We start from the raw sequence: 18,326 nt of genomic DNA, 5'->3' as shown, positions 1-18,326 counted from the left end.
AACATGTTTTTACACAATACTTTACATGGCTGAATTAAGAGTTTTCATTTAATTCCAGTGCACAGAACATGTGTGACATCACTGGTGCCAAAATGGTTTTTTATTTTACTGCAGCCTGCATTGCTATTAATGGAGGTCAGCATGCTTCAGAGTATGCACTGCTATAATGGAGGTCAGCATGGTCCAGATTATGCATTGCTAAAATAGAAGTCAGCATGGTCCAGAATATTCATTGCTATAATGGAGGTCAGCATGGTCCAGAGTATGCACCACTATAATGGAGGTCAGTCTGGTCCAGATTATGCACTTCTACAATGGTGGTCAGGATGGTCCAGAGTGTGCATTGCTATAAAGATGTTAGCATGGTCTAAAATATTCATTGTTATAATGGAGGACAGCATGGTCCAGATTATGCATTATTAAATGGAGGTCAGCATGGTCCAGAGTATGCACTGCTATAATGGAGATCAGCAGTCCAGAGTATGTATTACTATAATGGAGGTCAGCCTGGTCCAGAGTATGCACTGCTATAATGGTCAGGAAAAATATTGAGAGAGAAACAAAGAGAGAGAAGCATTTATTAAAAATTTACTTTTGAAATGACAGTTTCTTGTTCTCTAATTCCCTTGTATACATTTTTTACAAAATATTCTTCATCAATCCATGGATGAAGTTTCAATTTGATTAACACTATGGGCATTAGGTTTTTTTTGATAACTGATTTTTCTTTCATTATTAGACTGTCAATAATGATATAATTAACTCAATGATTTCACCAGTCATCCTTAAATTAATGTCATTAATGACATAATTAACTCAATCCAAATTTCACCAGTCATCCTTTAATTAATGTCATTAATAATATAACTAACTCAGTCTGTGATTTCACCAGTCAGCCTTTGATTAATATGTATTTAAGAAAGGGAATGTACAAACAAATGAAGAAAAAGTAGTAAGAGCTGAGTAGTATAAGAATGACTGAATAACGAATAAATGAATGTACAAGGAGAGAGACGTATAAAATACAGAATTTATAATGCACAAACAAGAATAACTAAAAAGATCAAGAACTTAACATATCAAATAAAAAAGTTACTCACTTTCATTCACAAAGAGACACTTCATTTGTCATGTGGATATTGGAACTATAGTCAGACCAGACTTTATGTACATTTACAGCTGATACAAATTACAAGAATGATGGATGTTAATTCTGTATAATGGTTTAGTGTTTTGATCTGATAAGGAATAAAGCAATTATCTACATGTAAATTACAAGAATGATGGCTGTTAATTCTGTATAATGGTTTAGTGTTTCCATTTGATAAGGAATAAAGCAATTATCTACATGTAAATTACAAGAATGATGATGTTAATTCTGTATAATGGTTTAGTGTTTGATTTGATAAGGAATAAAGCAAATTATCTACAAGTAAATTACAAGAATGATGATGTTAATTCTATATAATGGTTTAGTGTTTTGATTTGATAAGGAATAAAGCAATTATCTACATGTAAATTACAAGAATGATGATGTTAATTCTGTATAATGGTTTAGTGTTTTGATTTGATAAGGAATAAAGCAATTATCTACATGTAAATTACAAGAATGATAGCTGTTAATTCTGTATAATGGTTTAGTGTTGTGATTTGAAAAGAAATAAAGCAATTATCTACATGCACATTAATAATAATAATAATGAGGACTTTGTGTAGCACCTAATCTTTAGAAACTCTAAGCGCTTTACAACATTAGACAACACCTATAAGATAAAAAAGATATATAATGATATGATTACTAAAACAAAACCATGAAATTAGAAAACATATAAAAAAACATGCTGAGAATATTTAAGGTAGGAAATATTATTAGGTCTTTAAGTTTGTTCTTGCAGTCGAAATAACTGAGTTTTGAGAACACTCTTGAATTAGATCACTGTGTCTTTGTCTAAGTTCAGTGGGCAATTCATTCCACGTTGCTGGGCCCTGGTATGCAAAAGAACGCTGTCCATATGACTTTGTTTTCATAGTGGGATTAGTCAGTATACGACTGTCAGAAGAGGAGCTAAGTATCTTGCTGGTGTGTACACATGGGTGAGGTCGGATAGGTATGTTGGACTAGAGTCTGACAGTGAAACGTAACACAGAGAACAAATTTTGTGTTTGATTCTGGATCGAAAGGATAGCCAGTGTAGGGTACAGAGCAGTGGGGAGGTGTGCTCTGATTGTGGTACTCTAAGTATGATCCGAGTAGCTGTGTTTTGAACTTTTTGAAGTTTCTGGAGCAGATATTGAGATGAACCGGACAGAATTGAGTTACAATAGTCGAGTCTTGAAAGTACTAAGGAACACACATGTTTTAGTGGCATCAACTGAAAGATATTTGTGAATGGAGCTGATGCGTCTCATCTCAAGATATGCAGCCTTGCATATGTTCATGACATGTTGGTTTGGTGCAGTGTGAGAGTACTGTCCAAGAGTAACACCTAGGTTTCGTACTGATGGTGTGAATTTAATGTTGGTGTTGCTGATATTTATTGTTTGAGGTAAAGGATGTGAATGAGAAAGTCTTTGTGTTGTGATCAGAATGGCCTCAGTTTTATCATCATTCATCTGCAGCTTGTTACAAGTCATCCATGATTTCACATCAGAAATGCACCTCTCTACACCTGGATCATGATAGCATCAACTTCAGTTGGGTGGCTAGATTTATATATTTGGACGTCATCAGCGTACAATTGGTGAGACACTGGATGATGATCTATGACACTTGAGAGTGAATGAGTGTATAGATTGAAGGGAACAGGTCCAAGAACAAACCCCTGTGGAACACCACAACATAGATCAACTGGGCTGGAGTGTATTCCATTTGCAGATACAAGTTGTGCCCTGTTGACCAAGTAGGACTTGAACCACAGCAAGGCTCTATCATGAATGCCAAATACATGCTGGAGACGGTGAAGTAACATATCATGGTCTATTGTGTCAAATGCTGCAGACAAATCAAGGAGGGTGAGGACTGTAATCTTTCTGCTATCCAATGCAGAGAGAATGTCATTAACTACTTTTAGAAGAGTAGTTTCAGTACTGTACAAGGGCAATATGCAGGTTGTACATTGCTAAAAAGACTGTTTGAATTCAGATGAGATAACAAGCTGGGATAGAACAACCTTTTCTAAGATTTTTGATATGAATGGGAGTTTAGAAACTGGGCGGTAGTTCTTTAAATCGTTATGGTCTAGTGTTGGTTTCTTCTGCAGAGGCTTTACAATGGCAGTTCTGAAATATGATGGGAATTCCCCGGATGAGAGACAGGTATTAATAACATCAACTAGTGAAGGCAATACTGGACCTAAGCACTCAAGCAGCAGTGATGTTGGAATTGGATCAAGTTCACATGACTTTGGTGCACTCTTCATCAGGATTGTACGTACGAAATCCATAGAGACAGGTTCAAATGCTGCTAATGGTTGCCGCTCAAATTCTGTATCCCAACTGTATGGTGACGACGAGTCAATTGAAATTGTGGTGTCAAGCTTATCTCTAATGGTTTGTACAAGAATGACATGTTAATTTTGTATAATGGTTTTAAATTAGTGTTTTCATTTGATAAGGAATAAAACAATTATCTACAAGAAAGATGGATGTTAATTCTGTATAATGGTTTAGTGTTTCCATTTGATAAGGAATAAAGCAATTATCTACATTTAAATTACAAGAATGATGATGTTAATTTTCTATAATGGTTAAGTGTTTCCATTTGATAAGGAATAAAGCAATTATCTCCATGTAAATTACAAGAATAATGGATGTTAATTTTGTATATTGGTTTAGTTTCCATCTGATAAGGAATAAAACAATTATCTACATGTAAATTACAAGAATGATGGATGTTAATTTTGTTTAATGGTTTAGTGTTTCCATTTGATAAGGAATAAAGCAATTATCTTCTTACAATATCACCCCTGGGTGCACAAAATAAACTTTGAACATAGCTGGCAAGCCACTAATTAGAGATAATGAGACAATAAAACATTTTTTATTAATCTTCAACACCTGGTTTGCCTTAACCTGCCACATATGATGTTTATTTTATCCCTGTGTCTTTTTATACACATTGCAATTTTAAATAGTGAAAGGATGGACTTAGTGTGGATATGATCTAAATCAAATTTGCTTATTTATAGTAAACTGACAATAAATAGCTACCTAGATCTATTCCAGGCAAGCTGAAAATTGCTTGGAACAAAAAGGTTGGATTTAATTTATTTTTTCTAAAGTAAATGGCAAGGGTGAAATGAGTGCAAGCACCCAGATTTGAAAGTATATACAATTGTAGTCTTCTATTTAGAACCGAAGTCCTGAAAGTAAGTTGACATTAAGAATATTACCATCAGTTGGGATAATCAGTGATAAGATTAACAGTGATAACTGCTAAATGAATAGTAGCACCAATGATGTAATGCTAAGAACTATAACTCTGCTCGTCCTTACTGAAACTTAGTTGCGTTTCCCCCATGGGTTATTCAGTCACCATTTAAAATCATAATTAAATCAGTATTTTATTTTCAGTGAACTAAATGGAGAAGTTTAATAAAATACTTCCAACAGTATTTCAATGCAAACTTTTCTTCCTAAAATGTGACATAACTTGATCTTTAACATTTATAAGTAAACACTGCCACCTCTCAAATCCACTCCTTAAGGAAAGACCCAAAAATGTCTTTCCCAATGAAATATCATACAGACTAATAGCATGCATGAATAAATGTTACCAAGATCATATAATTACTTCCATCTGAAACCACTTGGTGGCTACACATATAATGGATGTCATTTAGTTTAAGCAAAATATCAATGAGTATACTCATACTTGCAAAGAGAAGAATTAAGGGCAATAGTAGTGTGATCAGGTAAGCTGTCTGAGAAACATATTATCTTTTTCTGTCAAATACATTATGCAATCAAACTGACATTCAAAGAATACCTTATATGAAGAGCAAATACATTAGTATAACAAGCTCAACAACACAAATGAGGGTCAGGTAAACTGAGAAAAAGAATGGCATTTCCTAACCAAGAAAAAATTTGGGATGAATCCAGCAAAAGCTCACAATCCAAGGCCCATGACGAGGTTGAGTTATTGTTAATTGGGTTTCGTGATCACCTGGGCAGCACCCACTCGTCCCATGAGATTATGTTCTCATCTCTGCGGTGCTAGATTAAAAGCTTGAAAGGTCAATTGCACATGACAGCCAAAAGCATCTATGATGTCTCAGACCAAAATATTGAATTTGAAAGTAAGGTGCATAGATGACTTGAATTTCATGTGCAAAACTTATCATGGGGCACTGTCTAATTTTATGAAATGTCAGAATATTCTGATTGTACAGCCACTAAAGTCGTGATGTCATGGTTTGATGAGTTGCATCTTGCTTCATTTGCTTTAAACAGCAAAAGATTCATCATCAGGCCCCATGAATGCTTTCAGTTCATTTACTATAGCACTTGTCACCATACATCAGCTCCTGCATCGTTGCCTCTCTTAAAGTAACAAACATGGAAAGCCAATGGAGTCACTTTTTGATTATATTTAGACAGCAACCTGTTCTTAACTACAAAGCCTGGTTGTGTCATTACAGTGACAGAACATCTAAATAACGTTCTGGTCTAAAGAGAGGGCATACAATTCATTCACTGAGCTAGGATTATTAAAACACATGCCTTGTATGATAGTAGCTCCAGTGACATTCCAGACATGAATTCTGAACAATCAGAATTGAGTCATGTAAAAACACAAGAGAGATCAATCTGGATAGCAGGAAAAGTGACTGGGGCCAAATCAGGTCAAATTGAACAGCATGCCTGCGAGGCCTTGTCAAGGCCAAGATTCCCTCTCCAACAATGTCTAAATGTGCCAGGATTCATGGAATGATAACCTCTGATCATAACAGAAGAAATCTTTTTCCCCTTCAAGAGACAGAGAAGTCTACAAACAGAAAAGTGTGGCTTGCAAGGCAAGAAAGTTGTTGTCTATCAAACTGAAGGTTCTTCTAGCCTGAACCATCCTTTTTCATGACTAAGGGGCTGATTTTCTTTCTGCACAAAGTTCTCCCAACAAGAGCCAGACATTAAGAAAGCAAATTTTTAAGTGATTTGCGTTCTTTGAATATGTTCCCCAATCACATTACGTTAGGAATATTAGCCTGCTACCTCATGATTCCAGCCCTATTAAAAGATGAAAATTGTCTTAACCTATTTTAAATAGACAAAGGGCAGTAACGTTTGCCAATTACCTTCCCCTGACACCACCAGTTGTTTCTAGCTTTTAGCTGAGTGAGATGCTAATGAGGATGCTCACATGACATGGTGATTGGGAGGATTTTAAGTAAGGTGATTAGGTAAATATTCTCAGCAAAACATAATCTATTTAAAAATTTAAATGCTGAGCATCCAACCTCTACCTCGGGTATCCTTCTGGGGAAGAAATCTGGATTCTCCATGTCAATCATAACCTGTTCTCCTAAGTACATAATCAATAGTGCCCTGCTCCCCATGACCTCTGACTTTTATCTTTGGTTACAAAGATGATGTTGAAATCTTCTTACCTACAGAATTTCAGCTAACAGGCTGTACTAATCAATTTAGTTGGGTCTGGTGTCCGTCTGGGCTGCTGCCACCAGCCTGACCAGATCCAAGGTTTGCCTCTGCAATGCTAAATCTCTGAGATAGACACTAAAAGAAGGTTGACTCTGCATGCCAGCCAACAGCTTCCACTATATCTCGAATCAAAACATTACATTTGAATGTGAGGCTTGCAGAGATGACTTGAATCTCATGAGCTGTAATCTTCATGAGATGGGTCTAGTCTTGTGAGACCTCAGAATATATGGAGCATATAACCCACTTCAGCCAAGAAGCAAGGGCTTGAGGGGTGATATCCTGTTTCCCAGCTTTCACTGGAAGGAAGAGGCATTTGCTGTTACATGTAAATTACAAATTATTTGGCAATGTCACTAACTCTCCCTTGATGCTAGTCAGTGAGTAATCAAAAGTCCAACATAGCCAGCAATGCTGGCTGGTGTGATCTGTGTGTGGTTGGCCTGGATGCTAGCGGCATATAAGATGGTCCGGCAATCACTGGTACCGGCCACTCTGAAGGCCTGGCTTAATATACAGATTTCTCACTGAAATCTCTGGTACAGTAGGGATAAGACATCGGTGGCATGGCTAGACAGATGGATCTATCACTAAGATCCCCATATGAACGTTTTGGTGGGACCACTTCAACGACAAGGTCCCCATGCTGGCAAGGCACATCTTATGTGTCATCTGCAAATCTGAATTGTTTTAATTTTTTGCATTTAGTCAGCAGTGACTATCTGAAGAAGAAAAAAACCCAATGAAAACAAAAACTAATCAACACAGAATAACAAACAAAAAGGTGCCAGCTCAGACAATACACATATATAAAACAGTGACTGTTAAACCACCCAAATAAAAACAGTATCAAAAATACCATGTACAACTACAATGTCAGAGACAAAGTTTATCAAAGGCAAGATACATGCCAGATTACTACTGAAAAATACAAAATACAGCTACCCAATGCTTTACAATGATATATGGAAATCATAGATAGATGGATGAAATTAAAGTTAAAATCCAGTGGATGCATGAGGCAACTGCAATATGATGTTGAATATATTGTATTGAAAGCTGAAGAACATTTAGCATATTGGTAGCCAACCAGCAGTAGCTTTGTATGGTATCTTTGAAGAGTTTTTTCCCACAGATGTTATTTTCACAGTCTGTATGATATACAGATGTTATATACAGATGAGAAAGACAAATATTTTATATCTATCCATGAGGACTGGATTTTGAGAGGTGAGCCGAGTTGAATTCCTAATGTTCATGTAATTTGGTAATTTACTCGACAGAGAAATATTAATTGTTGATGCTTTAAACTGGATAAAAAAGAATCATGCAACCATCTTAATTCCTTGTCTTACAGGCCATAATGCATTAATGCAAGACAGTTATCACTGAACTTTTGAAGCTATGAATTACAAGAAAACTCCCATTCACACAAAAATACTCTTCCTTGTATGTAATTATGCAGCTATATATGCATTCTGAATTACAAATGCTTATTTTATACACAACAAAAATACAGATCCAGTTAAGTTTTTATTTATAATTATACTGTTTGCCAAAGGAGGTCTATCAGCTGCTACTTATGAAACTGTTTTGTTCATTCTGTCAGTGAGTGGTTCAGCAGCTACTGAATGGCACAACGTGGTTGTACAGAGGTCACAGCTGTCTGTGAATCTCCCTGACAGAATGTTATGGATAACCCTTGAGTAAAGTTTCTTCAGCGGAAACTGAAGGAGCCCAGCGAAGACTGGGCTGTCCAACGAAGGTTGGGATGACAGAAGCAACTGTGTGGACTTCACTCAATGGTTTAGTCTGAATACACCATATATTGCTGACATTAGATTCTTGGGTGAATAAACGGAATGGAATGAAGTGAATGCCCTAAGGCGACTGCTTATTTAGGGTAAACAACATGCAGCAGCAGACACTCCCATGTCCATTGAACACTGTAGGCATTGAGGTGGGGATGGCGGCGGGTTTCGACCGAAATATGCGTGCTGTCACTATCAGCTCCAAACAAGAACAGTTGAAACAAAGGACGCTGCACGTGACAGCTGGGACTGTTTTGATTGGCTGGCATGTGATGTATTAATACATCTCATGCATGTTAATGCAGACTATTTGCAAGAATGGTAGTGAGTGGGTCACCTATTGCTGTGTATAAACTACGCTTAAGTAAGCACTTAAGTGACAATTTATACACAATAAAAACACAGATCCAGTTAAATTTTTATTTATAATTATACTGTTTGCCAAAGGAGGACTATCGGCTGCTACTTATGAATCTGTTTTGTTCATTCTGTCAGTGAGTGATTCAGCGGCTATTGAATGGTACAACGTGGTTGTACAGAGGTCACAGCTGGTCTGTGAAACTCCCTGACAGAATGTTATGGATAACCCTTGAGTAAAGTTTCTTCAGCGGAAACTGAAGGAGCCCAGCAAAGACTGGGCTGTCCAACAAAGGTTGGGATGACAGCGGCAAGTGTGTGAACTTCACTCAATGGTTTAGTTTGAATACACCATATCGTGCTGACATTAGATTCTTGGGTGAATAAATGAAATGGAATGAAGTGAATGCCCAAAGAAAACGTATGTGCAGCAGATGTTGTCCCCCAAGAATTAATAGTTGGGAAGCCTTTAGTGTTCAATGAAGAAAAAGAGGGGAAAAAAATATGTTTATACAACATCCGCATATCAACAATAATGTAAAAGAAAGGTATACAAGCATATAGCAATCAGTCTATGAATTATGATAAAATGTCAAGAATGTCCCGGAATGGTTCCATGCATGTCTTGGAATAAGGCAAAGATGAACTATGGGAATTTGAGAATGGAAATGACTAAGTTACCACATTCAATTCAGAGAGAAACATGATGATCACATCCATGAAATGGGTAGAAGAATTCCATGAGAATGCAAAAACACCTCCAGGAATAAAGAAACTGAATGCATGTATGGCTATGAAAAATATGGATATGCACAAGTGCCACACAAAGAACACTGGTATCACACGCGTGCAGAACTCCCAACAGAATGAATACAGAAACACAATGAACTACTATGGAAACTGGAACCCCAGCAATTACATCACATGGTACAGTAGCGACGAACTGAATCCAGAAACACAGCCAGGATGGAAAAAACAGTGTCAATGTGAGACCTTCTATCCCTGTAGGTTGAATGCAGCATGATCATGGTCACTGTGTATTATTCTCCGCATCTGTTGCCATTGCCCTCTGCACTGCCCAAATAGTACCCAGGGGTGTGTGAATGTATCCTGTGTAACAATCTGAAGGCCACCGACCCAGAACTTTGATTATATGGTCTTCCAGCCGTGCTGCTGCTGCTGAAGTAGCTGCGCCTGTACGGAATAAATGGCCACTATACTGGGAAGTGTCCAGTCCCATCTTACAGTACTCAAGTCACATATGGTTAAGGAAAACAACTCTTGATAACGCTTGACCTGTAGTCGTAATGAAAAGTGGGGCATATAGCTGAGGTGATGAACGTCTCCTGAATTGCATGAAAGTCTTCAGAGCAGAATATGGACATATAGCACAACCCGTAAAATGTAACTGAATGGTCACACTCCTTTGGAAAGGGTCAGTTTTTGATGATTTTAACTTCAGGAAAGCAGTTTCTAGGTGGAAGTGCACATCGCCCACACAGAGATGAATAAGCGACAATATATGTCACTTAAAATATGATACAATGTTGGGTATGTTTGTTACATGTGTAAAAGTACATGCATGCCTATGATGTGTGTGCAAATAAATGCACGTGTATGATATGTGTTTACGAGTGAATACATGTCTGATGTGTACAAGTGTATGTCTATAATATATATATGAGTGTATGCCTATGATATATATGTACAAGTGTATGCCTGTCTATGATATACTTGCAAATATGCCTGTTTCTTTTTATTTTTACATGGCCCATTTCTGCATATTTGTACATGTATACAACAGAACTTGAGAAAATCAGTCCCTTCTGAGACTTTAGACCAGCTAATATTTGATGTGTAGTGGTATTTTTTGGCACAAAAAAGTATTTTGGACAAAAGAGAATGTTGGCTGAGACAAAAGACAGTTTGGGGGGAATTCTTGTCAACATTTTCTCTCATGCTCTTATCTGTATATATATATATACATATATAGGGCTGCATTGTTTACTCATGTTAATGGTTTTGTTTAAATTATGTAAATATTTACAAAAATCAGTAAATATAAAAAAACATGTTTCTGTTAATGCTTATATCCAGTTGCATTTTATCAGTTTTTTGATATTGTGTGTGCATGTCTACATGTACAGGTATATATACATACATACATGTGTGTGCATGTTTATACTATATGTATACATATGTGTTAGTTATGCATGTCTGATGCCTGTGCATGTGCACATGTTTATATGTGTACAAGTATATGCAAGTCTGATAATATACATGTCAATGATACATGTGTACATGCATATGCATCTTTATATGTACAGAAGTATATGCATGTCAATATGAGTACAAATTTATGCATGTCTATGATAGATGTGTACGAGTCTATGCATGAGACTCATATACGTCTATGTCTATGATAGATGTGTACAAGTCTATGCATGTCTGTGATATGAGTATGAGTCTATTTCATCTATGATATGTGTATGAGTCTATGCATGTCTATGATATGTATACGAGTCTATGCATGTCTGAGTCTATGCATGCCTATGATATGTGTATGAGTCTATGCATGTCTCTGATATGTGTATGAGTCTATGGATGTCTATATGTGTATGAGTGTAAACATGTCTATGATATACAAGTATGAATATGTTTACTTGGCCTTTAGTTCCCATTTCCTCAGCAAGATACAACCAATAACATGTTAAACATGCCATTTAAACCAACAAAATATCAAAAGACAACTCTCTCTTATAAAAGCTGCAATATTTACCAAAATGCCCAAATGTGTACATGAAATACAATAATCAGTACCATGCCATTAAATCTAACCAATTCAAAACTAAAACTTTCCCCTGAGCTGCACTTTGGCCTAACTGCTGAATTTATAAGTAACCCATTGACAATATTCATACCATACCTATCTCATTATGCAAATGTTTTATTTACCATATGTCTTTTACTTCTTATTATTACATTTTCTGACAATTTAGTTGTTGTTGTTGTTGTTGTAGGGTTTAACACCATTTTTCAGCACACGATAGGCTATACATGGCAGCCAGTATTAATGGCGGAGGAAGAAACCAGGAAATCCCCGGAAAGAACCACCGACCCTCGAGAAGCTACTGGCAAGCTTTCTCACATATCCACATTGGCCGTCTGACAATTTAGATAAAACATCATAGTGATATTGTTTCATAATGCTACATATATGTACTGCTGAAAAAAACTGATAAAATGCAACTGGATATAAACATTAACAGAAGCATGTTCTTTTATATTTACTGATTTTTTGTAAATATTTACATAATTTAAACAAAACCATTAACATGAGTAAACATTGCAGCCCTATATATGTATATATCTACAGATAACAGCATGAGAGAAAATGTTAAGAAAACAAGAATTCCCCCCCCCCCAAACTGTCTTTTGTCTCAGCCGACATTCTCTCTCGTCCAAAATACCTTTTTGTGCCAAAAAATACCACTACACATCAAGTATTAGCTGGTCTAAAGTCTCAGAAGGGACTGATTTTCTCAAGTTCTGTTGTATACATGTACAAATAGGCAGAAATGGGCCATGTACAAATAAAAAGAAACAGGCATATTTATAACTACAAAACAGAAAGAATACTTACTCAGATAAAGTTTCTTTTAAAAATGTTTCTATCAATGTTAATCTCTTCTTGGAAAGTGGAAGAAGCTGTCTAACATACTAAAATAAAAAAATATCACATAATTTTTAAAAGATAGACTGACCAACTGAACAGAATGAAAAATGATTTGAAATGCTTAAGGTATAGTACTTCAACAGATTGCTGTCAAGAAAGGTCTGTAACTCTAAAAAACTCAATGCTCCACATCTGGTACAAATGTAAGCTGAATGCGAAAACGTAGAAAGGATTGATGTTATTTGATAAATTAGCTCTCATAGACCCTCCTTAGGGAGTAGATACCTTGAAAGTAGCTCTCTTAGCCCCTCCCTAGGGAGTAGGTGCACTGAAGTTTGCTCTCTAAGCCCTTCTCCTGGGAACCTATTTCAAAATGTATTTTAGGACCTGAAAGCATACAAGTTTTTTTTTTATCAATGCCTACACTTTTACATTTGTAGGCATGGATTAAAACAGATGCCCACAGTAGTTCAGTACCCTTTGCAGCTTTGCTGATCCATGGTAAAAAATATTATCAGAAAAATAACATCCATATCTTGCATATGCTTTATAAGTAAAACACACACACACACACATGTGCATGCACATGCACATACACACAGAGTAAACTTACTTCTAATGAACTATAAGATCCCGTTGAGTATTCCCATGTAGGTACAACATACTGTAATACACTATCCACAATTGTCATAAATCTGCAATGAGAAATAATAGCAATGTTAGGGTAAACTACACAGTATAAGGATACAATCTAACAGATTATTTTCTGAACATAATTATTAAAGAATGATTATATAAAGCTAACAGATAAATAATCAATATTAATGTTAATTACTTATATCAACCACTGAAGAAAGTCAGGATATCCAGAGAAAATCACTGGCGAATTACTGGGTGACCACTTACCAATGATAGGTGAGCAATGGCCAATGATGGGTGACCACAGACCCTTGTAAAGTAGAGAATGGATAAAATATTTTATATTCCAAAGGCTTTTTTAAAATGCTCCTTTGTTAAAATGTTTAATAAGCTACATCATTTCGTTTGTGTGGTCTGTCTGAGAATATTAGCTCAGTTATGATATTTATATCACCTGATGTGCAGAGGCCAAGTAAACATTGGTTATTCTTTAAATAACAAAGGTATATAATCTAATATCACACATCATTCATAATTGATCATTTCAAAATTTGGGGTTGCAAGTTCCAAGTAAATATGGCATGAAAAGAAATATTTTGTTTTGTTCTTTTCTGACCAAATAAATGAAAGAATATCCTTTAACTACCATTGTATACCATAACGTATGTTGATCAATTTAGTTCAACTCAGACAGACACACCTGATATTCTTCATCAGCATTCACATGTCATTGAAAAATATATCCACAAATAATCTCAGATTAATATTTAAAAAAAACAGATGACTATTGGTAATTGTTTCCATCCAAATGAACAAAGGACTAATTTACTAGTCAGTAACTTATTGAGATATTTTCACATAAAAGTGATATTTATGATTCACCAGCTGGTACATGTACATGAAAGTCAACACTTTCTGTGAATGTTAAATATTACATTTTTTCATAACATGTATTTAAAAACATATATGCCATTTGAAAATATATACAGTCTGAAAACTGAATTCCTAGTATTTCAAATAAAATTTTCGAACAGTAATTGTGTTAGTATAAATTCTTAGCTACATGTATGCCCAAGATCAATATGCACATCAACATGTATATCAACATGGGCATCAACATGTATATCAACATGTATATCAACATGGGCATCAACATGTATATCAACATGTATATCAACATGGGCATCAACATGTATATCAACATGGGCATCAACATGCACATCACAATATCAACTTGTACATGAACCCTTGCATCAACATGTAATCTACTTGTACATCAACATAGGCATGAACATAAATTCACAGATCGATCAATCTGAAGATAAAAGAATTAAGGTTACATCTTGAAACCTGAATGTTTGATTCTTGGTGATTTTAACATAAAAATTTAGTCCATCTTGTAATATGATAGAAACATATAATCTTTGCCAGACTATGAAAACAGCAACAAATTGTACCTCATCAATTACTGACCATGTAACATACTGTTACTCACCCTAAGTGACCACTAACCAGATTTTCTTACTCACAAGACTGGTTCACATATATACAAAGAAAGGAAAAAACAGTTTGTCTTACATATGAAGATTGGTTCAAATACTCCAAAGAAAGGAAAATCCAGATTGTCTTACAAGATTGGTTCACACACCCCAGAGAAAGGAAAAGCCAGCTTGTCTTACTCATGAAGACTGGTTTATATACTCTAAAAAAAAAAGAAAACCAGAGTGTCTTCATCACAAATGCTGGTTTACATACCACCCAAAATAGGAAAAACCAGTTTGTGTCACTCACAAAGATTGGCTCACATATCCCAAAGAAAGGAAAAAAAGAGTTTTTCTTGCACATCAAGACTGAGTCATATACTCCAAAGAAAGGAAAAAACAGTTTGTCTTGCACATGATGATTGGTTCATATACTCCAAAGAAAGGAAAACCCAGTTTATCTTGCACATGACAATTGGTTCATATACTCCAAAGAAAGGAACAACAGATTGTCCTGTACATGAAGATTGGTTCACATATCTGAAGAGAGTGAAAACCAGTTTGTCTTATTCATGAAGATTGGTCCACATCCTCCAAAGAAGGGAAAGCATTTAGAAGTGACATACATATCATAAACAATTGAATGAGCATAATTTTCTACTAGATTTAGTTAATGTATCAATTTAAAAAAGTTTGGAATTTTGTGATATTCTCCATAAACATATAAAAGAATAAAAACTGACAGCTCTTTGATATTATAAAGAAATCCACACTGCTAGAAAGCTATGAGATCAATATCACAAACAATGGGACGAGGGAAAGTGGAGATTATAGCAAAACAAAACAGTATCTCTTAGTCTTATCAGTTAATACTCCAAAGAACTCTTTAGAAACATATTAATGAATTACATCCCAAATAAAATCATGTTTTTCCAACTCAAATGAAAACTGGCAGTAAATCCTCTCTGACATCAAAGATATAGTATAATATCTAAACAACAATCTCTTCAATTGTGCTCATGATATCAAAACAAAAATGACCCAATACCTGACTATACCAAATTCTAAGATTATGTTGGCTACGAAAATGATCAACACTTGACTATACAAATTCTAAGATTATGTTGGCTATGAAAATGATCAACACTTGACATTACAAATTCTAAGATTATGTTGGCTACGAAAATAATAAACACTTGACTATACAAATTCTAAGATTATGTTGGCTACGAAAATGATCAACACTTGACTATACAAATTCTAAGATTATGTTGGCTATGAAAATAATCAACACTTGACTAGACAAATTCTAAGATTATCTTGGCTACGAAAATGATCAACACTTGACTAGACAAATTCTAAGATTATCTTGGCTACGAAAATGATCAACACTTGACTATACAAATTCTAAGATTATGTTGGCTACGAAAATGATCAACACTTGACTATACAAATTCTAAGATTATGCTGGCTACGAAAATGATCAACACTTGACTATACAAATTCTAAGATTATGTTGACTACGAAAATGATCAACACTTGACTATACAAATTCTAAGATTATGTTGGCTACGAAAATGATCAACACTTGACTATACAAATTCTAAGATTATGTTGACTACGAAAATGATCAACACTTGACTATACAAATTCTAAGATTATGTTCGCTACGAAAATGATCAACACTTGACTATACAAATTCTAAGATTATGCTGGCTACGAAAATGATCAACACTTGACTATACAAATTCTAAGATTATGTTGACTACGAAAATGACCAACACTTGACTATACAAATTCTAAGATTATGCTGACTCCGAACTTCAGAACCTTGAAAATGAACTAGAAACAATGGAAATAACCAAAGAAGATGTATGGCACAATCAAAATCCTTAATACTTAAAAAATGTGCTGGGGTATATATTACAGGCCCTAAATTGGTAAACTATGTGCTAATACAATATACAAATCAATTGCACACACTATAAAGTCTAAAATGTAATGCATTTATTTAAACCTTACAGAGGGCAAAGAATAACACCATTACACAAATAGAAAGATTACTGACCCATTTCTGTCATTTCCAAACCAACTGGTACTTTCTTACAAACAAATGACCTCTTATATCAAACCACTCATGTCATACTGCACAAATAAAGATAGGGGCCCCGAATGGCCGAGTGGTCTAAAGCGCTCTCCGTTATGGATCACTGTCATCTCACCTCTGTCTGCATGGGTTCAAGTCTAGGATTCGGCCAATGTGGGTATGTGAGAAAGCTTGCCAGTAGCTTCTCGTGGGTCGGTGGTTCTTCCTGGGATTTTCCTGGGTTCTTCCTCCACCATTAATACTGGCCGCCATGCATAGCCTATCGTGTGCTGAAAAATGGTGTTAAATCCCACAACAACAACAACAACAACAAATAAAGATAACTGATAAATGGCTTGAAGACATGCATTGGGTAAAAACAGCAACACAATCATAGAACAGCTGCAGCACGATCTTAGTCATGTCGGTAAATGGTGTCAAAACAACAGAAGTTATATAAATATCAAAATGACCAGTGCAATAATAGTAGAAACATCAAACAGATTATAAACACAAAACCACAACTGAGTGCCTGCGAATGATGAATATACATTTAATGTAGAATGTCAGAAACTTCTAGGAGTATATGTTGATGATAAACTAATTTGGAATCATTATATAGATCAGGTCTGTAACAAAATAGCCTGAGGAAATATCTACCAGAACATGCAATGAAATTATTAAACTTACATATTACCTATTATCACACAGTAGGTACAGTATGCGCAGTCTCATATTTTTTATATTACCACATTTTAAAACATCACTTTATGTGATCATGATTGTCAAAATAAGCCCATGAAATTATTATCCAGTATTCTCTTTATTGATTGGCTGCAATTGTGTGAAAACTTGTTTAATTTCACCTTCTGGAATTCTTTGTTTTTAATGAATATTTTTGTCTGCCATTTTTCAAATCAACGCGAAAAAAGGAATTGGGGGAAAATGGTCTCATCTGCTTCATTATGGCTAATTTACCCCCACAGGGTTTTGTTATGTCATGTATAACATATTATAACATGAAAAATGGCTAAAACCACAAGATAAAAATAATACTAACAACAAGCAAAACTAAGGATATTTACTTGTGTGGGCTAGGGGTTGAGGAAGGCGGTAAATATGTAGCGTGGAATCGACATTATATGCAAGCATGGTTTAAATATTAACTTACTGAAGCAAAAAATCTCACCTCTGTTCACAAAAGAATATGGACATAAATCGGTCTCCCAGCCGACAGAAGTTTGTCCAACCAATGCATATTTATGCAGTATATATATAATGCAATTCCAAGTCAAAATGAAATTTGTTTGCATATTCTGTAGGCTACTGTTCCAAATCAAACATTGCAAATATCCAGTTACAAATACATTACAGCAAATATGGGAATTTCTGCATCCAGTTAACCTTCTTTCACATGAATATCACAATATCAATGTAATGTTTATTTGTGAAAGTGACACTTTAAGGTTATGTAAACATGGATAGTCAACTGTAAGGGTAGTTCATCAAACAATAGATGGGTCATTCTGTTGAAAAATAACTTTGTCTGTGTAAAATGTTCTGTTTATTCAGGACACTTGTTCTTTGATTTATTGGTTCTTGTTGTTGTGGGGTTT

General features: G+C 35.2%; 1 protein-coding gene across 1 annotated transcript in view; it reads right to left on the bottom strand.

The window, feature by feature from the left end:
• The window catches only part of LOC149807243 (E3 ubiquitin-protein ligase HECTD3-like), a 104,879-nt gene that overhangs the window by 36,909 nt on the left and 49,644 nt on the right, over positions 1-18,326 (bottom strand). The window contains exons 8-9 of the mRNA XM_089963979.1: positions 13,118-13,199; positions 12,472-12,548 (exon numbers count right to left, since the gene is read on the bottom strand). Coding sequence (XP_089820105.1) covers positions 12,472-12,548; positions 13,118-13,199 — 159 coding nt within the window. The remainder of the gene's footprint in view (positions 1-12,471; positions 12,549-13,117; positions 13,200-18,326) is intronic.

The sequence above is a fragment of the Sinohyriopsis cumingii genome, chromosome 1, assembly GCF_028554795.1.
Source record: "Sinohyriopsis cumingii isolate HCF-2022 chromosome 1, ASM2855479v2, whole genome shotgun sequence".
NCBI lineage: Eukaryota > Metazoa > Mollusca > Bivalvia > Unionida > Unionidae > Sinohyriopsis > Sinohyriopsis cumingii.
The sequence above is the reverse complement of the archived record's forward strand: the minus strand, read 5'-3'. Positions and strand labels throughout refer to the sequence as shown.